The following is a 24,591-nucleotide window of genomic DNA, read 5'->3' on the forward strand; positions in this document are numbered from 1 at the left end:
AGAGTAAAGGCAACTAAGAAGATGTTACCTGACTGTGGACTAGATCCTGTACTAGATGGAGAACATGCTCAAAAGGGTCAACTAGCAAAATTGGACTATGGACCATAGCAGATTAGCTAAAAATATTGTATCAGTATAAGTTTTTGAAGTCGATAACTCTTCTGTGGTTTTGTAAGAATATCTATTTTTTTTTTTTTTTAAAGATTTTATTTTTTTAGGGGCACCTGGGTGGCTCAGTCAATTAGGCATCTGCCTTCAGCTCAGGTCATGATCCCAGGGTTCTGGGATCAAGCCCCACACTGGGCTTCCTGCTCTGCAGGGAGTCTGCTTCTCCCTCTGTGCCCCATCCCCCCCACCCCTGCACCCGTGCTTGCGTGTGCCTTCTCTCCCTCTCTCTCTCTGTTTCTCTCTCGCAAAAATAAATAAATAATCTTAAAATGAAGATTTTATTTTTTAGATTTTTAATTTTTTTTAGAGAAAGAGTGAGAGCAGGTTGGGGGGTGGCAGAGAGAGAGAGAGAATCCCAAGCAGTCTCCACGCCCAGCACGGAGCCCAGTGTGGGACCGATCTCACAACCCTGAGATCATGACCTGAGCCGAAATCAAGAGTCGGATGTTTAATCAACTGAGCCACGTGGGTGCCCCTAAAGATTTTTTTTTTAAAGACTTATCTATTTATTTTAAAGAGAGAGTGAGAAAGAGTGCATGTGGAGAAGGGGAGAGGGAGAGGGAGAGGATAATCTCAAGCGGATTCCCTGCTGAGCATGGAGCCCAATGTGGGGCTTGATCCCATTTTATTTTATTTTTAAAATATTTTATTTTTAATAATTTTTAAGCCCCACCCAGTGTGGGGCTTGAACTCACAACCCTGAGATCAGAGTCGCACACTCCACTGACTGAGCCAATCAGGTGCCCCAAGAATATCTCAACTTAGAAGATACACACAAATATTTAATTGTAAAGGGCTATGATACAGTGTAACATACCTGTAAATGGTTTAGGAAAAATTTTATTTACATATATATACATGCCTAAATAAACACACACAAAGCACTAATGCCTGAGTAAGTAATGATGTAAATCTTAAAAGAAAAAAAAATGAGAACAGGGCTTTGTTTTTTCATGAATAAAACCGAGATGTACATTTGAAAAAATAGAGGATGCAATACATGAGTGCCCGTTGTCATATCAGAAGATGAGAGCAGAGTGCTAGGGCTGCTTAGAGAAAGAAGTGGAAAGGCAGCCCTTAAACTGAGTATTTTCTAGGGAAACGAGGTCCTTGATGAGGAGATCTGGGACCCTGCAGGCCGAGGGAGTTGCACAAGCAGGGGCCTGGAGAGACCAACATGAGGTAGAGGCAGAGAACCTTGATTTGACCAGACAGTTGGGGAGTAGAAGACAAAGAGGAAGCAGAGGAGCACAGGATTAAAAATCTTGGTTAGGACCAGATTAGCTGAATTTGGATTTATATTTCTGACCTTTTGAAACAGAGAAGCCATGTCATCAGAAACTTAGTTTCCTTCCCCAGGGGAAACCAGTGTTACTAGTTTCTTGTCTGTCTTTCCATATATATTCTGTGATAGAAATACTTAGAAATACTCATTTGAAAGCCATGTCTGGTAGATCTGAGTGGAAATGGCCTTGGGGTAGGGACACAGATTCAGGAAATTAGTGTCCTGGGTCCATAGTGGAGACTGGGGATGGAGAGAGGAGAAGTGAAGCTGGAGCAGTATTTGATAGGACTTGGCTGGCAGTTGATTGGACTGGGTGTGGGGAGGTGGGGGTGAGTGTTTGGGGTAGAGGGATGAAAGACCAGTAGCTAGGAGGACAGTATGTCCTCAACGTGATTGGGGCTGCTGGAGGAAAAGCATGTGTGGGGCAGATAACAAGGACAGCTTGGGGTTGGCTGCATGTGAGGCACCAGAGGAAGTCCTGTGGGGCTGTCGCTGGGAACCTTATCACAGGCTGTGCGATCAGGGTATGCAGTGTAGACGTAGCAGATTCCCCCTAAATCCCCCAGAGCCAGCCACTCTGCTCCCTGGAGTTACGTGGCTTGGGGACTTTGGCTTTAGGCCAAGAGGCAAAAGATTATTTGAGGGAAGGGCTCTTTGAATGCTTGAAAACCACAGGGCCTTGTAGACATCTACTTCAAGGAATTATGGAGGTTTGAAATTGTCTATGAGGAGTTGAAAACTTGGGACCTTGTTTTGTGTCTTCTAATTATTCCTTTGTGCTTCTGAGATATGTAAGGAGCAGAGTTTAAAGTATTGGCATAATCTCCTTGATACATTGTGGAATGGAAAAGCAAAGAGCCAAATTAGATATGGTATACCACCATTTATCTATGAGGGATGGGGAAAGAATATTTATGTATGTTTACATTTTTCTTCATAGAATATATTTGGAAAGACACGCAAGAAACTAGTGGCACTGGTCTTCCCTGGGGAAGGAAACCAAGTTTTTATTTGGTTTAGCGTAAGGAGTGAATTCCCAGTGTAGGGGCGCTTCTCAAAATAGCTAACATCTGGCACGGCACTGGCCCTGATCAGTCGGCACAGATACCTACCAGTACGCTCCACCAGCGCATACCACCTGAAGAGCCATTCTCTTTTCATGGTTCAAAAATTGAAGCCTTATGAAAAGTATAAATTTGAAAAGTTTTCCATTTCTCAGGGAAGGAGAGTTCTTACTTTTTACCCTTTTGAACCTTTAAAATTTTTAATGTGTTATGTATTCAAAAAAGCAAATAAATCAGTTAAATGGAAAGGAAGGAAGGAAATACTAATTGACAAAGCCATTGTTGTGGAAGGGCTGGATTTTAGATCCTGTGATTCCACAAGGAAGGGCTGTGATTGTGTGTGAGGTGGATGGACGGAGCTGGGGTGAGTGGCCAGGGCTTCCTTAGGCTTCTGTGGTTTCTGTCTGTAGCCAGGGTAGGCCAGGGCTGGTAGGTCCTCTGCCCTTCCCAGTCTCCTCTGAAATGGAGGCTCAGGCTGGCCGAGTCTGCGGTGGCTCAGGGTTCTCTGATTCTGATCTGTCATCCTTAAATATGAAATTAAACTGTAATAAGTGAACTTCAAAGTTCTCAGCACATCCTGAGCATACAGTCTATATACTGACAAGGGATTTATTTATTGGATTTGTTTTTTTCCCTTTACCTTGTTTTTTAACGGGTTCAGCTTTGGAAAGGTCCTCCCCTTTTCTGATAATTAAAGTAATTCATACCATCGTCCAGAACTTGTGTATAAAGAAAGACCAATCATCAGTAATGCCACCATCAAGAGTCAACTGCTGTTGTTAATGTCAAGATTTAAGTGGCTCCTCGGGTTGTTGGTTTCCGTTAGCTGGGGCTTTTGCTAGAGCTTGACGTTGGCCTGGAGCATTGTTCCTGGCAGGGAAGAAGAGCCTGGACAAGATTTGCAGGTTATGTTCCTCTAAGTGGCTTTGCTGGCAGTGATGGTATCAAAACAAGTGTTGGGAGGATAGGACAAAGGTGCATTGGATCTCATTCCAAAGGGAGAATGATTCATTGCTTTCTTAAGGGCTTGCCATATTGTGGGGTTTAGTTTATTAAGACTCTGAGACCCTGGGTAGGGAATGGGCACTCATGAGAAACAATTTTTGTGGAACCCACTTGTAGATCTGTGGATTTTGCTAAGAGGATCAGAGTGATGACTTTCAGAATTCATCAGACTCTGATCCCTGACATTACGGGCCTGGATGCTGCTGCTTCCTACTTGACTGGAAGTGCCGATTGCCAGTGATCCTTGGTCTCTTGGCTGTAAGTGCTGGGGTGGTGCCAGCTTGCCACACCACATTGCCATACCATGGGGAGGCACCACCCTCCTCCAGCTGTAAGAAGACCCTCTGTGTGCTTTTCCTTAGGGAGGAATGGGAGCTGCTCTGCTGTCAGACCCTGACAAGATTGAGAAGGTAAGTCCAGCAGGAGTGAAAACAGAGGTCCTTAAGGATGCCTGTGAACTAACGTTGTTTGGATCACACACGCACCCTCACTTCCCCCCCACAAGATTTAGTGAGTCAGTTATTCACTTCTTCCACCTGGAGTCTGGAATTTTTTTTTTTTTTTTTTTTAAGATTTATTTATTTGAGGGGTGTCTGGGTGGCTCAGGTGTTAGGCGTCTGCCTTTGGCTCAGGTCATGATCCCGGAGCTCCAGGATCGAGTCCCACATCGGGCTCCCTGCTTGGCAGGGAGTCTGCTTCTCCCTCTGACCCTCACCCCACTTGTGCTGTCTCTTTCAAATAAATAAATAAAATCTTAAAAAAAAAAAAGATTTATTTATTTAAGAGAAAGAGAGCACACGAGCAGGAGGGGCAGAGGGAGGGAGAGAGAGAATCTGAAGCAGACTCCCTGCTGAACGCAGAGCAACATGGGGCTTGATCTCACAATTCTGAGATTACAACCTGAACTGAAACCAAGAATTGGTTGCTTAACTAACTGCACCACCCAGGCATCCCCCACCTTTTTTAAAGTAAGCTCTGTGCCCACCATGAGGCTTGAACTCATGACCCTGAGATCTAGAGTCACATGCTCTACTGACTGAGTCAGCCAGGTGCCCCTGGAGTCTGGAAAATTTTTGAAAGGCTTCCCAGTGGCTATGACATGCAGCCAGGTTTGGGAACCCCTGAGTGAGCGTACAGCAGCCTTGGAGTTCCTCAAAAGCCCAGGGCTTAGGGACATGACAACTGAAAGCTGGGGCCTTGAGGAGTCATTTAGAGCCTCCTGTGTATGGCCTGTCTCCCTTCCTAGAAGATCATGGGCGCATACGCCAGGCTACCAATGGATTGTGGATAGACTCAGTGGTGTTGCGGGTGGGGATGCCCTCTCAGGGGCTTGCTGAGAGCAGCAGCGGGTCCCCTCTCTACTGGTAGAGTCTACCACCAGCCTTTGAGAGCTGTCAGGCCAGTGTCATGTGAGGCAAGCTGAACTTGGTCACCTCTGGTCCCCTTCCCTTGGTGATTCCGAAGGCCAGGTTTATGAGACCTTACAGACAGGTTGGCATTTGCGACCCAGTGTTGTGAGCTGCCAGGGCCTGTAGGGGTGACATTTTCTGCCACACCATATATACCTTTTACTTCTTTCTCAGTCCATCAGCTCTCTCCTTGTTGCTCCTCTTAGTTCCTTTGCTTTTGTTCTCCACTCCCACTTTCCTGTCTGGGCTTTAAGCCTCCTGGTGCCTCCCATAGGCTAGAGCAACTCGGAATAAGCCACCACCAATAAAAGCTGCCATTATTTGTGCTGGCTGCTGTGTCAGCAGCTCGACCGTATACGTTCCTCCAGCCCCACTGTCTTTGTGATATTGGAAGACCAGTGTGTTGATGGGCTTGGTGCCTTTCCATTTTTCCCATGTGCAGATAGGTACAGATATATATGGGCACATTATATATATTATTATATATTGTATGTAATTATCATATATATTACTATTATATATAATGTGCTTATATATGTATGTATATATATTCAATTTGTTCCTCAAACTCCTTGAAGTAGACAGGGGAGGGATTTGTTATGTGTCAAGAATAGTAAAACTAAAGCATAGATAAAAGTAATTTGCTAAAGATTATGTAGCAAATAAGCAGCAGGCGGAGCCAGAGGCCAGAGCCGTGGTCTTGTGACCCTCACCCCCGTATCAGTTGCCCCCTCTTGATGGTATCTCAGTTTAAAGGTGCCCCGGTGTAGTTTATAAGTGTCTCGCTACAGGTCAGTAGACATCTGGACTTAGGAACCTCCAGTCAGACACCTCTGTGCAGGATGGAGTGGATTTGGACAACTGTGGATGTTAAATTCATCACCACACTTAGGGGAGAGGGCCCCAGGTGGGGTGGTTTGTCTTCACAACCTGTGCACGCAGACATTTTTGTTGTCCTGTCCTCCAGCCTCCTGGCTTCTTCCTCCCATACTGTTAGCTCTGTCTTCTCCACGGCCCATCTTTGGATAAGGCACATTTCAAGAGTTCTGCTGCTCAGTTCATTTCATTCCTTTTCCGTTTGGTGGGGTGGTTGGATGGGCTGGGTTGGACTCGTGGAGGGGGTTGCCTCCTGGAGGGGAGGTCGCAGGCTTCCACAGCAAAGCCAGATGGGACCCAAGAATAGTGGGCTGGATTAGATACAGGTTCAAACTTTGCTGGCAGGCTGGGGGACCTGGGTGGGAACTTTGTGGGTTCTTCCAGGCTGGCGTTTTAGGTCCACGGTTCTGTCTGTGGGAGCATTTCAGGACTACCTGCAGAGTTTTTTCAAAATAAAGATACTTGGGGGTGATGATAAATTTTGGAACTAGGTAATGGTGACGGTTGTATAACATTGAGAATGTAATTAATGCCACTGAATTACACACTTAGAAATGGTTAAAATGGGGAGTTTCGTTATATCTGTTTTATTACAATAATAATAATAATAATAATAATAAAAGATTCTATCTTTTGAGATTTCTGTATATCCTTGGAGTGGATAGGGGCTGGGAAGGAGTATTAACTCGTCTTTTGAAAAAGCTTCCTAGGTAACTCCGATGTATCCTCCCTAGATTAAGAACCTCAGTTTTAGACTCTAGGTTAGTAAAGGCCTCTATTTCACCCCTGCCCAAGATTTCCTGGGTGTCCCTGGCTGCCCAGGACATTCCCCTGTGCACAGTACAATTGGGCTATAACTAACAATTGGCCGGGTTAGGACTTGAATTCAGTTCCCAGTGATTCCTAAGCCTATGCTCTCCCATCCTCCTTTCTACCCATTCTGCAACAACCAGGGGAGCTAAGAGTCTGCTTTTCCTGAGGCAGCTGCTAGATCTGGGGAGACGAGCCTGCCTGTGGGTGGATATGCTGTGTTATCTGTGTTAGGAGCTTACCTCAGGTCCTTCTCCCCCGCAGACTTTCACACCACAGATAGGAGTTGTGACTTGAATCTGGGAGAGTTGAGTCCAGCAGGGTTTCATGCTAGGGCCTAGCCAGAAGCTGTCTCTATTCACCCAGTCCCCTTACTGTGACCCTTGCAGGTGGCTGGGGATTTTGATTACTAATTTCCTTCCTGATTCTGAACACGCACATGAAATGAACAGAAATACCAAAGAAAGTGCTTAGAGCTACTTGGATGAAATACGGCAAAGGAAGTTCTGCAAAACAGAACTGGATCAAACCAGCTGACGTTGCCTCAGTCACCAAACATCAGGGGATTCTAAGTCAGCACTAGCAAAGGAACTTTCCAGAGATCGTACTGTCCGCCTGAAGGATAGGACCAGATGGAGAATGTTTATTGTGTATCTCAGTGATCTGGCAGTCCCCCTGCCTCTTAAAGGGTAGTTGCCCCCTTAAGGCTTGCCAAAGTGACCGTAGGACCACAGGCCCAGTCTGCCTCCTGGGGCGGCATCTGGGGACTTTTCCTTCCTGCCAGTCCCTGACATTTGTGCTTAGGCCAGTAGGCCGGCCCTCTCTTGCCCATGATCTGTCTGCCTGTCTTGTCAGCGTAGCCTCTTTGTCTGATGTCTTCTGGGGAGGTTTGTCTCAGCTTGGGCCTGAGAGAAAGCCCTCCTTGACTGGCTCTTACAATCTGGCTCTCTGCTGCCCCCACTTGTCTAGAACCAAGACTGAGAGCAGTGGCCTGGGTATCCCCTGTGCTCTGCTGGCAATCCAATTCTTGGTAGAGGTCTCTTGGGATCACCTTCCCTCCAGCTTGCCTAGCCTGTATTTTTTTTTAATTTTTAAAAGTTATTTTTAAATAAAAAAAATTTTTAATTATTTTAATTATTATTTTAAAGTAATCTCTATACACAGTGTGGGGTTTGAACTCATGACCTCAAGATCAGGAGTCGGATGCTGTACAACTAAGCCAGCCATGTGCCCCTAGCCTGAAATTTTTGACAAGGAAAGAATATAGCAATGGGACAGACGTTCATTGTCATCTGCATGTACATTGATCTCTGATTCATGTATGATCTCTTTCCTGTATGACTTCATCTTTCTTTGAAGTCCTTTGCAGTTACTGTGCAAATTAACACTTTTTAATGTGTTGAATATGTTGTCTTTTCCTTTGCCAGTTTCACTTCTGTGTATCCAGTTCACCTAGAGAGAGGCACATAAAGAAAAAAGAGAGAGAGGCTCATAAGGACAGGGCCCAGGCAGGACCTGTACAACCTCCCTGGCTCCCTCACATGGCAGATCCTGGAACAGCACTCAGGGAACATTGCCTTCAAGCAGGAAAGAAGGTGTCGGCCATGTCTTCTCAACCAGGAAGAGGCCTCAGAATCAAGTTGAGGAGGGAGGGTATTAAGCTGAACCTTTTTTAAAAATTATTTTTTAAAAGATTTTACTTATTTGAGAGCACGCGTGCGCATGTGCACACAAGCAGGGGCGAGAGGTAGAGGGAGAAGGAGAAGCAGGCTCCCCGTTGAGCAGGGAGCCCAATGTGTGACTCGATCCCAGGACCCTGAGATCATGACCTGAGCTGAAGGCAGACGCTTAACCAACTGAGCCACTCAGGTGCCCCAAGCTGAACCTTTTTTAAAAATTGAAAAGATTTCTAGTTTTACTGCAAAATTTACATACATCACTCTGTAAGTTTAAGGCATACAAGCATGATGGTTTGATTTACGTATATTATGAAGTGGTTACCACAGTAAGCTTAACTGTATTCTGTATCCACCATCTCATATAGATACAATAAAATGAAAATTAAGAAACTCTTCTGAAACTAATGTCACTTGTGTGTCAACTATATTCTAAGGATAAAAACAAAACAAACTTTGTCTTCGTCATGAGAACTCTTAATATCTACTCTCTTAAGGGCGCCTGGGTGGCTGTTGGTTAAGCGTCTGCCTTCGGCTCAGGTCATGATCCCAGGGTCCTAGGATCGAGCCCTGCATCCGGCTCCCTGCCTTGCAGGGAGCCTGCTTCTCCCTCTGCCTCTGCCTCTCTCTCTTTCTCTCTTTCATGAATAAATAAAATCTTAAAAAAAAAGATCTACTCTCTTAACAACTTTCCTGGATATACAGCTGTGTTGGCTGCAGGCATTCTGTTGTACATTACATCCCTAGTACTTAACTGGAAGTTTGTGCCTTTTGACCACCTTTCTCCAATTTCCCTTCCCAACACCTCTGGTAACCATAAATCTGATTTCTTTTTCAGGAGCTTTTTATAAGATTCCACATATAAGTGAGATCATACTGTATGTGTTTTTTTCTGACATATTTTACTTAGCATAATGCCTTCAAGATCCATCCATGTTTTTTGCAAATGGTAGGATTTCCTCATTTTTTATGTCTGGGAGCCTTTTGAAAACATACATTCCTGAGCCCTGCCCCTAAAAACCCATTTAGGAAGTAGAGGTGGAATCTAAGACTGTGTATTTCTTAAGCTCTCCAGATGATTCTGGTGTTTGCCTGGCAAAGGATTACTGTGTATTATGTAGGCATGCATGCAGATCCATTCATTCATTCATTTACCAAGTATATCTACACCACAGAGTACCAGGCAAGGGGCTTCTGGTGCTGGGGTGCTGGCATAGGAAAGGAAGGATGCCTGCGTGAACACAGATTTGTCCATGCCGCAGTGATGCACGGGTCTTTAGCACAGTTAATTAGTACGAGCAGTGTGGTGGTTTTTCCAGAATAGTTTGTGTTTTCCTGTCTGCAGATCCTCAGCACTCTTGTTAAAGGGACACGCAGACCTGTGACCTGCAAGATACGCATCCTGCCATCGGTAAGGATGATGTGTTAAATTTCAAGGTCCATTTTCTCTGGGGATGTTGAATGGGGGATGATGAATGCTTCTCAAGGAGCTGAATTAGGTTTGGAGGAAGTAGTGGGGCTGAACCCACTTTGGGATCTGACAGCTGTTCCCTCAGTAGCTTCAGTAACCCCCCTGGGCTGTCCTCTTCCTCAGCTGGAAGATACCTTGAGCCTTGTGAAGCGGATAGAGAGGACTGGCATCGCTGCCGTCACAGTTCATGGGAGGTGAGTGGTTGCCTATCTGCCTATCTAGTGACTGACTTGCAGGGAGGTCCTCAGCCATTTTTTTTTTTTTAAAGATTTTATTTATTTGAGAGAGACAGAGAGATAACAAGAGAGAGCATGAGCAGGGGGTGGAGAACAGAGGGAGAGGGAGAAGCAGACTCCCCGCTGAGCAGGGGGCCCAACTCGGAGCTCTGTCCCAGGGCCCTGGGATCATGACCTGAGCTGAAGGCAGACGTTTAACAGACTGAGCCACCCAGGCGCCCCGTCCTCAGTCATCTTAACAATGCTTCGCCAGAGCCCAGGTGACAGCCAACTTTACTTCTGCATATGCAGCCTACCTCTGCCTAGCTCTTTGACATCCTATAAGTCCTGAGGGCAGTCAAACCCTTTATAGCCTGGCATTCTTTGTTTCATTCACTGAACACCTACTGGTGGTAGACACTGCGATGAGTTTAAAGACAGAAGGAGAAGAAGACTGAATTTAAAGACACAAGAGGAAGGAGAAACGCCTGTACACTCAGGATGTGTAAATGGTAGAGATTGAGTGATAGGTTCAGAATTGTACCATGCAGCCAGGAAGTGGTGGAATTAGAACTCTGACTCTGAATCTCATTTTCTTTCCACTACGTTGAGCAATGGCTTTTCCCTCAAATGACCCCAAGCAGATGGCTGTTCTTTTAAAGGCACCGTCTTTTTTGTCTGCCCTTGTTGGACTGCCAGCTGTCACAGTGACTACTTGAAACAGCCCTTCTATCTAATGTGAGAGCTAATGTGCTCTCTTCTGGGAGCTGACATGTTGCTGACGGCTACTTTTGGTTTCCCAAGCAGACTTGCTCCCCGTGACCATGATGTGCTTTTGTACATCCCAGGTCAACAGACTTTGGCCAGAGTGACCTCTCTTCTCTGAGTGTTGTTCCTTTTGGGCTCAGGGGTCTTGTAGGAACAGCCCACTTTTTGCTGCATTTCTGACAAGTGAACCCATAACATGTACAAGAGAAAAGCAGAGCTGCGAGTTGAAGCCAGTAGGGGGCAGTGAAAGGCCACACACATGTACACATGTGCTCCTCCCTGCCACAGCAGGCTCAGGCTGCCTGGTTTGGGCTCCCAGCTCTGCTACTTGTTGGCTGTGGATCTTTGGACAAATCACTTAACCTCTCTGGGCACCCCATTCCTCATTTGGTAATTAAGATAATTTCTGCTTTATAGGGTTGTCTTGAGGCTTTTATGAGATCGTGAATATATAGCCTTGGCCCAGTGCCTGGCATATGGTATTCTCTGAATAAATATAGCTGTTCCTTTTTGCCAGTAGTTGGAAACACCAGGAAGACAGATTTGGGTGAGTTTAAAGAGGGGCCTTCTGGCCATCAAAGCTGTTGAGGAAGGACTAGACTGGCTGCTGGGGGTGTGGGGAGGTAGAGGTGGAGGATGGGTTGACAGGCCTTCTGAGGCCCTGTGGCCCCTGACCCGTTTGTTGAGTAGTGTACCGGAAGGGATGGGCCCAGGCAAGACCTGAGCAAGGGCTGTCTGGTCGACCATCTCTTTTGCTCGTTCCTGAGCACAACTTAGATCAGGGCTCACTTCAGTATCCCTAAGACTCACTCATGCATAAGAACTTCTTGCAGTTGACCTTGGAAGGAGGGGCCCCAGGTTGTGGTCCTGCCTCCCTGGGGCTCGTTGTGACAGCCATGATCTGTGGCCTGTCCTGGCTGTTGGGTCTACCCTGTGCCAGGTGCCTCTCCCCAGGATCAGCTGCCCAACTTGGCCTCAACATAGGCAGCTGTGTGGGAGTGGCCAGTCTGAGGGCAGCAGCTGTTCCCTGTCTCGTAGGGAGGGCAGGACCGGGACAGTAGGGGCAGCATTCTTATAGCGCTGTCCCTCATCTCTGGCAGAGGTGAGGGGAAGCCAGGGAAAGGCGGTGTGACCTTGGGAGCCAGGCCACCCACACCAGCCCTCTGCAGCCCTGCCTCACCTGCAGGCCTACAAGAGCTGGACTTGCCTTCCCAGCAGGGCCTAATGCTGTTCCTGACCCTTGCAAGAGAGGTCATGGAGACATCCTCTGCAGCCCAGAACCCTGTCCTTCATGGCCGTGAGGACAGGAGGGTTTGGATAAGGTAAACCCGTTCGAACTGTGACATGGGCTCAGCCCTCAGCCCCATCTTTTTTCTTTATTTCCAAGGAAGCGGGAGGAACGACCTCAGCACCCTGTCAGCTGTGAAGCCATCAAAGCCATTGCTGAAACCCTCTCCATTCCTGTCATAGCCAAGTAAGCCTCCCTTCTTCATCATTTACTGTTTTATGCTCCACCTCACTCTGAGGGATTTGAGCTGGCATACAAAAAATGGATTGAGATAGCATTAAAAAAGGAAAAAAAGGTGGGACAAGAAAATGAGGTTGGGTATGAGGCTGAAAAGTATCTGTTTTGTCCCCTGGCCTCTGGTGAGTGGCTGATGTAGGTGTGCAGCAGGCAGAGCATTCTGATGGCTGGGGTGAGGTGAGGAGTGTTCAGGGGACTGGGAGAGTGAGAAGGTGGCCGCTGAAGCAGGCCCAGGGGAAAGTGATGTCACGCCCAGAGTTAGGTGTTCAGGGTGTAGGGTGAGGAGTCCCAAGCCAGAGTGTGCAGAGATGGGGGCATAAGGCAGGTCATAGTCCAAAGCATTCCGGGCAGCTACAGGACCAGGAGCCAAGACAGGTAGTTGCGAGGTACCAATAACCAGCCCAGAGGCTTAGTAGTAAGACAGTGTCCAGTTGGCCCTGGGGAGCTGGCTGTGTGGGCCAGTCCGGAGTCCAGCGTAGCCTTGCACCTTAGGATGGCACAGAGCCTGAGAGCAGGATGGCAACAGAGAAATTCCAAAGCCTGGAAACCCTGACAAAAGGCATGCCCGACTGGTGGGAAGTGGGAGGGAGCTAAGGTTGGGGGTGTTAGCCAGGTCCCGGTTGTCGCTAGGCCAAGGAGTTGTTGGAGTGGCTTGGAGAGGGTAGGGCTACTCAAGAGCCTGGGTCCTGTTGCTGCTGCTGCCCCCTGAGGGTCTTCCCCACAATACATACAACGCTGTCTCTGGATTGAGGCTGTCACCCAACTCCTAACGGAATGGATACAAACAGAGCAGTTTCCAAGGGGGCCCTTGGGGCCTCAGGGTAACAGGAAGGGAAATTGCAAGCAAACTGGGCCTCCTTCCTTCCTCTCATAATCACCACTGTGTCTGTGGTTTTTGACCCAGCCATTAGTAGGTATATGGTGCCCCCGGCTGGGGGTTTTCCTGTGATCCCAGCATCCACTTACAGACCCATGTTTTCAGATTTGGGCTGGCTTTAGGATGAGGAGGAAGGAAGGTAGAATCTCTGGGAGACCAACCTGTTGCGTCCTAGGCCTGGTTCAGGCTGTTTCTCTGCGTTATTGCACTTGGTGTTCCTGACCCCAAAGTGGGGTGTGTGTTATGACCTCCAGTCTCCCGAAGTGCTCAGAGCTGAAGGATTTGGCCAAAACTACATAGTTAATGAGTAGCAGCTCTGGGAGTTGCCTTTTTATGAAAATGCTGGCATAAGGATGGGGACACTCCTCACTCCCCTGTTGCCTTTCAGTGGAGGATCCCACGACCACATCCAAAAGTATTTGGACATAGAGGACTTTCGACAAGCCACGGCAGCCTCTTCGGTGATGGTGGCCCGAGCCGCCATGTGGAACCCATCCATCTTTCTCAAGGAGGGTCTGCGACCCCTGGAGGAGGTCATGCAGAAGTACATCCGATATGTACGTCTATGCACTTTTTCAAAAGAAACATTTCTCACTGTCTGCCACATTCCTGCAAAAAGTGCCTTGGGTGAGCCCCCAGCCACCAGCAGCCCTGTTGTTCCTCTCCTTTTCTTTTTAGTTCTTGTAATGTAGTGTTGGGTCTCCCTGACTGCAATGTGAAGAGAGTGTCCGGGGATGCATGCCCCTACCATTACCTCCTTTTAAAGCTTCCCATGCGTGGGGGTCATAGTAAGGACCCCTGGATTCAGGATGCTGCCAGAGCCCAAACATGGGGGCCTTTCTCTTTCTCACTCATACCACCCCCCGACACACACATACACACATACATGCATGCACAGTGACAGTGAGATCTGTGTCACTGAAGACACCCATGCCAAAGGGTTGGCACCTGAGCGGCCTCAGCCAGGGGGAGCCACTGTAACTGTTGTTGAGAACAGATTATCTCTGTAGAGACTTCTCTCTGGCCATAAGTCACAATCACTTCTAAAACTCTTTTCTTGCTAATTCCCAGACCCCCTTAATCTCTGACTTAGGGACTAGCCTAACTTTAACCCTCTCCTTAGAGACTAGCCTTTTCCTCTCATTGAGAGCTTGATTTTAGTGCCAGAGGCATTTCCCTCTAGAGGAACTTTTTGACCAGTTCACCTGTGCTATCCCTTTGTCACAATCCTAGAATTCTGAGAGACTCTGAGTAGCTGTACATGTCTGCAGGCAGAGATAGTCAGCGGACTTCTAATTCTTCAGTGAGTTGGGCCTGAGCAGAGAGTCTAGCCCTCATCCTCTTCAATACCAGGGCTCATACCCTCCTGGGTGGGTCAGGAGCTCCTGACATCCTCAGACTGCCCATACCCTCTTTAGGCCGTGGCCATGCCTGTGGCGTTGTGGCACCATGGCATGTGGTATCCCCAGGACTGTGCAGCCTGGGATGGTAGGAGGCCCTGAGGCTTCTGTCCAGAGATGAGCAGAGTTTCTGTCCTAGGGCCTCCTCTGCTTGATGCTACAGCCCTCATCCCCTGGGTTTCAGGTGTCCTGTTNNNNGTGACTACCAGGCTCTCCAGTACCCTGGGTCAGCCAGAGACAAGGGGGGCTTGCCTTAGCCCAGGCCACCTGTCTTGCTCTTGCAGCTGGCTGGCATGTCTGTGGCAGAGAAGATATGCTCAACACTGCTCACTGGGTAAAAGGTGATGTTATCATTCCTACTCAGTCTGTCCCTTGGCAGCTCCTCAAGAGCTGTTGTCCTGGAGGAAGGGAGTGGCTTTTAAGCATAGACAGGGCTGCTTCTGGTCCTTCCAGGTGCCTTCTGTCCCAGACAAGCTGAATCAAGGCCTTGCCACTAGCTGGGGCCTACCAGCGTATCTCTGCTTTGTCCTCAGTGTGTCATGGCACCTTCCCAGGCACTGAAGACATAGACCTAGGTGGAGATATTATAAGAGTGTAGGGGCAAGGGCTGGGAGGGTGTTCCAGAGGGCTCGGGCACCTCTCACCCAGTGCTTTTGTGTCTGCCCCAGCCAGGCAGGCTTCTAGTGTGTATCGCTGTGCTGTCAACTTGCCTCCCTGAGCCTGCATTTGTCAGGAGTAGTGGTAACAGCTGCACCTCACGCTCATGAGGCTTGTGAAGCTCAGTGAAGCGACAAGTAACGTGAACATGATTGGTAGATGGTGCTGTGCTTTCCCATGCAGGTGGATATTGGGGACAGTTATTTAAGATGTGGGAAAGGAAGGTACCCACTGTGTATAGAAATAAAATAATCTCACCCCTGTCTTGGTGCTGCTCCTGCCACACCAGAATTCGACTTGCTCCTCTTCCCTGCCACTGGAAGGGCAGCAGGTCTTCTGTGGTAGCCTGTGGTGGCTGAAGGAGGAAGGGCTCCCTACACATCTGGACTTCCTTCAGGCTGTCCGGTCGAGTGTGCTCCTAACCCTGGGTCTCAGCTATGACTCTCGAGTTTGTACTGCTCCCTGGAGGAGTAGATGGCCAGGGTGGAGGTGCTTTTCTTATGGGCTCACACTGCCTCAGCTGTAAGCACACCTCTGATGCCCCCTTGGAGCCCCTTTCTCTGCCATCAGGGCATAGCTCAGGCCTCAGAGCCTGCCTGGACAGCAAGTGGGCTCATGCTGGTTCTTCCCTCAGGCCGTACAGTATGAGAACCACTACACCAACACCAAGTACTGCTTGTGCCAGATGCTACGAGAACAGTTGGAGTCGCCCCAGGGAAGGTTGCTCCATGCTGCCCAGTCTTCCCAGGAAATTTGGTGAGAGGGGCAACGTTGCAGACGTTGCCAGGCTTGACTCTGAGCCCTAAGCTGACTATCAGGGACCAGGGATGCAGCTTCTGGCGGTGGACATACAGGAGCGGGGTAGTGGTATAGCTTCACCTCACAGAATAGGATACTTAACAAAGCTTTGGAACTTTCCATCCCTGGACTGATCTCACAGCAGAATTGGGGAACTAGAGTGCCAGTAGGACGGAAGAATGTGGGGCCTGGGCTCACGAATTCCTGGGGAGGAAGGGGCTTTCATGGTAACAGATCAGTCACACACCAGGCCATCAAGACCCAATGGTCAGGAGAGTTGGGGTTGTAGAATGGAGCCCCTGGCCTGAGCCTGTGCCCACAGCCCATCACTCTGCAGTCTGGGAGGCTACCCCTTGGTCCTCTACATTTGGTATCGCTCCTTGCAATCTGGCCTAGCATCTCTTCCTGTGACTCCCTGTCTTGCTTGTTTATTCCCTCAGCTCCACATTTCTGCTCATACTGGGTCTTCTGGCTGAATGCTCTTTCGTCCTCGCAGTCTGTTTCCTCCCTCCTCAAAGAAACTTTCCTAAACCACACTTGTGCCCAGGCATCTATCAAGATAGCCCTCAAGATGCTTCCTAGAAGAGAAAAGAGTAGCCAGAACTCTCTTCCCAACCCCGGGCTTGTGGTGTTGGTTCTGTCCCTACCTCACATAGCTTAGCCAGCTTGACTCAGGTGTCTTGTGAGTTTAAAAGAAAGAGTATAACTCTGTAGTTCTGGGTGGTACCTCAGTTTAGGCTAGGCTTAACTGCTTGTGGCTGGGGCAGGAAGTGGGGAACCACTTAGTGGTCATGGCCTCTGTCTCTTCCTCCCTTGGGCCCACATGAGGATGGGGCCCTGTATAACCCAGGCGCTCGTTCAGTACAGGTCAGTTCACTCACTGCTGGCTGGGAACACTTGCCTATGTTTTCTTCTTTGGAAGAGAGGCTGGGCTTAGGTGGTAGAGGTGACCCTTACAGCCTTTTCCACCCAGCCCAGCCTGCCCTCCAGTGTCCAGCCTCAAAGGCTCACATTCACTCTTTGCCAGTCCAGGTTGATCCCAGGGGTAGGTGGGGCACCTTCTGATGGCTAGGTCTTGGTGGTGTTTTCATGCATGTGTGTGTGTGGGTACGTGGGTGGGTGGGTGGGGAGAGGGATCATTTCTCAGTGGTGAGGCCCTGGGCTCTTGCAGGAGTTTCCTGGATGCTGGCTCCACTAAGGGGCTTGCTCTGCTCTGGTTGTTCTTCTACAGTGAGGCCTTTGGCCTTGGTGCCTTCTATGAGGAGACGACACGAGAGCTGAATGCCCAGCGGGCTGAACTCTTGGCCAGAACCCCAGAGACTGCGGGGGAGCCAGCTGAAGACACCTCTGATGTCATTAAGATGGCTGTCAAGTTTGACCGGTAGGTCTCCAGGTTGGCCTCAGCTTGGCCAGGGCCCGTGCCCTCAGCTGGCTGCTTGCTATACATGGTTAATGCTAAGTTCAAGGACCACTTGGTTTGGATCCTTGTCATTTTTCAGCATCCCAAAGAAAGCACTTTGAGGAAGATGGTCCCTGGAGGCCCAGGCAGCACTGTCAAGGGTGTGTGTATTGTCCCGCGGTGACCACACTTCACCTTTTCCTTGATAGACATCATCCCACAACTCATGGTGGGAGGACTTGTCTCCTGTTCCTGAAAGTCTGTGCTTTCTTCCTGGTCCTGAGCAGTTAGCTGCCTCCAAGGCATTGGGACCCTTGCCCTCATCTGGCTGTGCAACCCCTGCCCATACCTACTGGCCCATACCGGCCCCGTGGTGCCCTCTCTAGGCAGAAGTAGCCTCAGAACGATTATTGCTTTAGAGTGTGACTCAGCTTTGAGCGAGGTCTTTATCTTTGTCTTCTGCCATCTAGGATCTGATGGGGACCTTTCTCAGGTTCCCAGGCTCATACCAGGAGCCAGTCTTGTCTGGCAAGGGCTTGGGAGGAGGATTGCGGGCACAGCTGTTGGGCAGTCATATCTGGGGAGAGCTCCTGGTAGGAAGTTGGAACATAGTGCCTCCTACCCTGTCACCCTGTTACAGACTGACTCTGACTCTGAAATAAGAGTACACTGTGTTCAGGGCTGAAGCAGATCATCCTGATACTCAGGGGACATAATAAGGGTGGGTACTGAGTTAGATCCCAGACCATTGTATGGCCACCTATGTTCCCAACCCCCACCCACTCCCTTCTGTCTTGTCTTGAAAGGCAAACTGGATCTTCTTCTTCTTCGTCGTCTTCTTCTTCTTCTTCGTTTTCTCCTCCTCCGTCTTCTTCTTCTTTTTTTTTTTAGTAGGCTCCACACTGGGCATGGAGCTCAACAGGGGGCTTGAACTCATAATCCTGAGATCAAAACCTGAGCTGAGATCAAGAGTCGGACACTTTACCGACTGAGTCATCCAGGCACCCCTGGACTTTCATTTTTGGGTGTTGAAGTCTGTTTTCTAGGCTAGAATTCAGCGTGCGGGAGTTCACTTTGTATTCCAATTCCCCAAGCATGCTGAAGCCCATCTTCCATTTAGGTAGAATCCAGGCCCCACATCACTGGTGGGACAGAAATGGGAGCTCAGAGGAGTAAGTGTGGGAGTCCTAAAGCAGCAGCCTGGTGGTGATGGTGGGTGAGCCCTGACTCCTTCCTTTCCTTGCCCCAGGAGAGCGTACTCACCCCAGATCACCCCCAAGATGTGCTTGCTGGAATGGTGCCGGAAGGAGAAGTTGGCACAGCCTGTGTATGACACGGTGAGTTCCTGGCTGTGGCCTGCCCTGAATCCAGCTCTGCAACGCCTCCCACGGCTGGTGCCATCACCCCCAACACACCCATAGCTCGTACCCTGAATTCCAGACTGCTTGACTGGAGCCTGGCTTTGCCCTCCATGGGCATGCAGTGGTTGCTGGTGGCTGGACCAGTTGCTGATATGATAGCCCCTTCCCTGTGACAGTGGGCCTGTTGTCTAATTCTGGCCACTTTCATAAAACTGAACTTGAGACATACGTAAGGGGCTGCTTGGGTCAGTCTCTGCCAGTGGTGTTGCTTAGACCAGGGAGACTTCCCTGGAAAGGACCAGCTGGCTTATTTAAGAAGGATGCTTGAACCTAAAAGTTAGACATGTTTTTAGACCAGGCCTCAGCCAATGCGGCTCAGAATTGGGCCCCAGACTTGAGGCTGCTTGGTGGAAACTTCAAGACAGTCTTGCTTCACTTCCTTTGGTCCGCATGACCATGCCTTATTTAGGCTGCTCTGTCTCTTCTGGACTGGCCTTCTGACCTCTGATCTCCTTCCAGGACTTGTGTCCCCCTCTCCCACAGTGACTTTTCTAGAACAAATCTGACCTCTGCCTCCCTGCTCAAGTCCTCATCCTCTCCCCAGTGCCTTTGAGATCAAGCCCTCGCACCTCAGCACAGAGCGCAAGGCTCCCCACATGCCTTTCTGCTTCTTGTCTCATACCCTTAGCTCTCTGTCCAGCTGTATCACCTGGTCGCTCTGCCAAGTGTTGAGAAGTCTGCCCCATTCTTGTCCCCTCTCACCCCTTTGCCATCTGGTGAATTCCTCCTCATTTTGGGTGACCTGGCCCATCCAGATGTCAGTTGGAGCAGGATCCATAGTCACGCGCAGCTAAGGGGTCTGATGGCCCTTTGCTTAGGTACATGAACTCCTGAGACACTGGAATGTCATTGCCTGTTTATGTATCTGCCTTTCTTCCTTGGCAAACGCACCAGGCACTGCTGCTGGGGAGGAGCATGTGATACAGGTAGCCTTCATTTAACTTAGGTGGGAAGTGCTTCCCTTTTTCTATTTTCCACGTGATTCTGGCCGGTGAGCCCCAGGGCTCATTCCTCTTGCCTCCATACGGCCATGCGTGTTTCCTTTCCTCTCTTTGCACCAGGTTCAGCGCCCCCTGGATCGCCTCTTCTGCTCTGTTGTGACTGTTGCTGAGCAGAAGTACCAGTCCACCTTGTGGTGAGTTTCCTCGTCAGTGGCAGAGGGGGGTGGGGTGGAGCTTGGGATGAAGGGCCTCAACCCAGCCTTGGCCAAGGAGGGTTTGGGGAGGGTGGTGTACCTGGGCAGTGGCATCCCCAGGCGATGACCCCCTTCCTCAGTTTTGTTAGAATCTTTGCCAAGGGTGTATAGAGTCAGGCCTTTCCAGCCTCTTGTCCTGCAACCAGCCTGCCCATCTACCTGCCTTATTGTCCCATGCCTCATCTGCCCAGGGACAAGTCTAAGAAATTGGCGGAGCAGGCTGCGGCCATCGTCTGTCTGCGGAGCCGGGGCCTCCCTGAGGGTCGGCTGGGTGAGGAGAGCCCCTCCTGGCACAAGCGCAAGCGGGAGGCCACTGACCAAGACCCTGAGGGTCCCAGAGCTCAGGAGCAAGCGGTACCTGGGGAGCTGTGCAAGAAGCTCTTTGTGGCCTTGGGAAGTGGTGAAGAGAGCCCCCTGGAAGGCTGGTGACCATTGTCCCTACCTTGGTCACCAGCTTCAGGAGCCTGGCTATAAGATGTCTGTGGGTGCAGAGCATGAACCAGACGCCATTGGACAATTCTCTGACTGTTCCTGGCAGGAGTTAAGAGGTCCTGACCTGGGCCATCAGCCTGGAGCACAGGCTAAATGGTACCTAGGGTGCACATCTCCCTTGGTGGGTCTGAGTAGCAAGGCCAAGTTCCCAGTGACCTCAGTATTTTCTTTGAAAACAGGAGCTTTTCAGGTGGCACCTTCTCAACCTGACATTGGTACAGTGCAATAAAGATCCCCCCACCCTTACCCATGGCTGGCTGCTTTAGCCTTGGGCATCTTCACACACAGACTCATGGCCTGGCATAATTATTTTACTCCCACTCTCTATGCAGAGCTAGAGAAATCTATGCTATATAAATCTATGCTAGATAAAGCATATCCTTATGGGTCTGGGTGGAAGTGGGGGATGGGGTATCATCTTTAACACTCACAGGACTTGGGCTGAGCCAGGAAGGCCCAAGAAGCCTATTCTACTGATGGCAAATCTGAGGTACTGCCTATCAATTAACTTTCGTGATGAGAGGTGCTATAGAATCTGGGGAACAGTTAGGGTATCTGGTGCTCCAGGAAGGGACCAGCTCAGGTGAGTGTGGGGGGTCCTGGGTTTGACCCCCAGGTGACTGAAGCCCAGACCTGATGAGGTCTCTGCTCCAGACAGGGAACACTGAGGATACATGCTGCTGATGCCAGCAGTTTGGAGCCCTTAAAATTGCCCACCCACGCCACTGCCTGCCACCAGCCCCCACTATCCCACTTGGGCCGGAAGGAAGTGGCAGATTCTCTTTAATTTCCTCTTGGCAGAGAAGCAAACAAACGGCTACCACATCTCATGGGGCCTCCCCCTCTTACTGGGAGGGGCGTTCTGACCAAAGGTCCCTGCCCTGCACCACCCCCGCTTCCTCCACTGTAAACATGCTACTTCTCCTCCCCTTTTCCAAGTTCTGTGGGGAGGGGCATTCCCCTCCAGCCCAAGGCCATGTTTCTCTCATATCCCTGGGGTCAGGCCCCTATGCCAGCCAGCAGCCCCTGGCCTCGGTGGCCTGAGTCAAAGATCAGGCAGGTGAGGCCTCAGTCTCAGTCCCGGGAGTAGCCCCTCCCTGCACACTTGTTCTGTATGCAGATAAGGATACTGCACTACCAGCCGCCTCCCAGAGCCCATTGCTGTCTGACCTTGGGCAAGTCACTTCTAGTTGTCTTTGGGCCTAAGGGCCCTCTTCTGAGAGGGGGATCAGCTGCTCTCTGCTTGTAGGACGCTGGCTGGAGGATAAATAGGCCTGTGATAGGGCACAGTGCGGCTAATGGGGCCCCACTCCATGCTGGGGCTGCCCTAGCTTCCTAGACTAGTGCTCTAAGAGAAGGGACCCCACTCGGGAGACAGATGAGGCTTGGTTCAGTCTCATCATCAGGCTTTAGGCACAATATCTTTCTGATTTTTCTCACAAAAACTGTCTCAGTTAAAATGCCCCCTTTGTCTTTCCCCATATCCCAACTGGAACAGGGCAGAGATTCCCCAGTGGACCCCCGGGCATCCTGACCTAGTCAGAGCTTGTGGAAGGACCCTGTGGTGGCCAAATATCAAGTCTTAAGATCCACTTCTCCTGTGGGGTTGGGCTGTACCCTCAGGCCTGTTCTCCCACCAGTGTACTTTCCCTGGGGAAGCCCCTTCTCTGGTGGGGTCAGGTTTATTTCTGGGCTATGGGGAAGGAGAGGCAGGGGTGGAGGTCAGCTGTTAAGAAAGGGGCTGGAAAGAAAAAAGAGGCTGGAGTATGGGAACTTAGAGGGCCCAGGAAAAGCACTGGGGAGAGGGTCATTCACAGGGGAGCAGGTGGGGAGGGGCTCATGTGTGTTCCATAACTGAGGTTATCTGGCAGAGATCCCAGGATATGTTGGCTCTCAAATGGTCTCACATTAGCATACCTCAGGATGCCTGTCCTGGTCTCAGAGTGACCTGCCCAAGTCTGGGACTAACTGGCAAGGCCCAGTCAGGTTTGAAAGCTCCAATCATTGTTCTCACTATTCCCACCTTAAACTCAGGCCACTTAGATGCCCAAATGCCTCTGTGGGCTAGTGTCCACAACATTTATTCATCCATTCCAGCCACCTAGACAGAGGACTTCCTCTTAGCTCATCACATTTTGGGGACACATGATTTTGAGCATGAGAGGGAGGGATGAGTAAAGCTGAAGGGGGTGGCACATCTTCCGAAGGCCACAGCAAGAAGACTGGGCTTTGTGCAAAGATAAGTGGGGAATCTCTTAACCCTGCACACTTAGTTCCTTCCAGGTGTCAGTCCTGCTCAGAACTCTTCTGTGGCTCTGCACTGCCCTCTGGATCAAGTCCAAACTCCTCAGCCTAGTATCTGAGGACAAAGTGCTGACTCTGTCTTCTCAGCACCCTGTGCTGACCTCAGCAACCAACTTTCTTCAGTTGTAGTTGGCCGGTATTGCCTCTGCCCAGATTGAGAGCTGCTCAAGGGCAGTTCTTGTGTCCCCTACGGCCAGCCTTGGAGTGGGTGTGGGGAGCACAACAAAAGAAGAATCAGACAAGCTTGTTGAATGGGGTACGTGGCATGGAAAGAAAGAACTTTTCTAAACCCTGACTTTCCTCTAAGACTCCTGTTTCCTCTAATGTGGAACAAAAGGGGCTGGGCTGGGCTAAGCTAAGCTATACCATCCCACAGGAGAGTCTTCAACATTGGGGGAGCTCAGGGCCAGGCCTGTGGCAACTGATGAAAGTAATGGCTTTCCCTAAATTTCAGGCCTGGCTCGCATTCACACAGGAGGGAAAGGGGGTAGACAGGGACCCATATATTCCTTGCCCACCAGTCCGGAGTCCTATCTACTGCAGTAGTCCCTTGGCCTCCTGGTTTCACAGAGCTCTCAGAAGGCTGGAGGCAGGTCAGATGGCCTCCTGCCATCTACGAGAGCTTTCGATCTGGCCTAGGAAGAGCTGGTAGGGGAGGTCCTGGCTGAGGAAAAGGGGTGGAAAGAGTTCATGTATCGGTGTGTGTGAGTGGGGCAGGCCTTGGTTCCAGCCTGCAGAGCTCTTAGCCGTTGCTGCCTTTCTGACAAAGGTGGTAACAGACTTCCTGCATTCAGTGCCCACTGTGGCTCCAGCCCTTACCGATTCAGATTAGAGTTCTCAGTTTCCTCCAGACCAGAAACCTTCCCAAGACATAACCCCTTCTAAGTGTTCTCCAGCTGCACAGTGGCTGGGGAACACAGAAGAATTGCACAGATGGATGCATTTAGTGCATGAGTGAATTTTTCAAGCCATCTCCAGCTTGTGTGTGTGGTCCCTTCCCAGTGGTGGGGCTTACAGGTCCAGGATCTCCCTCTTGCATTCCCCCTGGCCTGGATAGTTGAGCCCCTGGTTTGGAGGGCAGAGGGGATAGATAAAGATCCATTTTCTCAATCTAGATGATAAACTAGGAAGTATGTTGGGGGGAGGTTTAGGCAGGGGGACAACAACACATCCTGAAATTGCTCATTAGGAGGATGTTTCACCCACACAATGCTGTTTGCTCCCTCTCTTTGACCCCTATTATTTTCTTCTTTCCCTAATCTCCCCCTCCCCCAGAATTCTGAATATGTAAGTTCCTTGCTCTAAATCCTTCCATGGCTCCCTACTGCCCTCAGGGTAAAGTCTAGATACTTTGCAGTGGCCTATAGCAGCACTCTCTCCATTCATCTGGCGTTACCTTTGGCTTCTGCTCACTGCAGGTGCTTTTTGATTTCTATGTTTTTGGAAGTCTGTTCTCTGCGTGGAATCATCTTCCTCCCCTCTCAGCCATCTTTCCAATTCCTGCTTAGTCCTGTGGAGGCCCTGCAACCCCAGGGGATTGTGAACCTTTCTGGAGATCCTGGCACATCCCTAATCTCATCGTACAGTGATTATAGACTTGCTGGCCTCCTCTCCCCAACCCCTGAAGGGAGACTAATTTATCTCTGCTTCCCTAGGTCCAGCTCAGGTATGTGTACAGAGCACTGGGCAGGAAAAATTTTCCGACCTCAGGGATGAACCAATCCAGATGAACATCTCATCTGCTCTGGACATTACCTGTCCTCCTGACGGCCTTCC

The 24,591-nt window shown here is 49.8% G+C and overlaps 1 protein-coding gene across 4 annotated transcripts in view; it reads left to right on the plus strand.

Annotated features, from left to right (window-relative positions):
• DUS2 (dihydrouridine synthase 2) overlaps window positions 1–20,798 on the plus strand; it is a 46,224-nt gene extending 25,426 nt beyond the window's left edge. For all 4 annotated transcript variants that reach the window (XM_008702423.2, XM_040633487.1, XM_008702424.2 and 1 more), the window contains exons 7-16: window positions 3,885–3,932; window positions 9,639–9,704; window positions 9,888–9,958; window positions 12,135–12,221; window positions 13,538–13,706; window positions 15,841–15,962; window positions 17,236–17,385; window positions 18,653–18,740; window positions 19,886–19,959; window positions 20,211–20,798. In XM_008702423.2, the coding sequence (XP_008700645.1) occupies window positions 3,885–3,932; window positions 9,639–9,704; window positions 9,888–9,958; window positions 12,135–12,221; window positions 13,538–13,706; window positions 15,841–15,962; window positions 17,236–17,385; window positions 18,653–18,740; window positions 19,886–19,959; window positions 20,211–20,448 (1,113 nt within the window). In that variant the 3' untranslated portion in view covers window positions 20,449–20,798. The remainder of the gene's footprint in view (window positions 1–3,884; window positions 3,933–9,638; window positions 9,705–9,887; window positions 9,959–12,134; window positions 12,222–13,537; window positions 13,707–15,840; window positions 15,963–17,235; window positions 17,386–18,652; window positions 18,741–19,885; window positions 19,960–20,210) is intronic.
• The last annotated feature ends 3,793 nt before the right edge of the window (window positions 20,799–24,591 follow it).

Source organism: Ursus maritimus, unplaced genomic scaffold, assembly GCF_017311325.1.
Source record: "Ursus maritimus isolate PB19 unplaced genomic scaffold, ASM1731132v1 scaffold_19, whole genome shotgun sequence".
Lineage (NCBI taxonomy): Eukaryota > Metazoa > Chordata > Mammalia > Carnivora > Ursidae > Ursus > Ursus maritimus.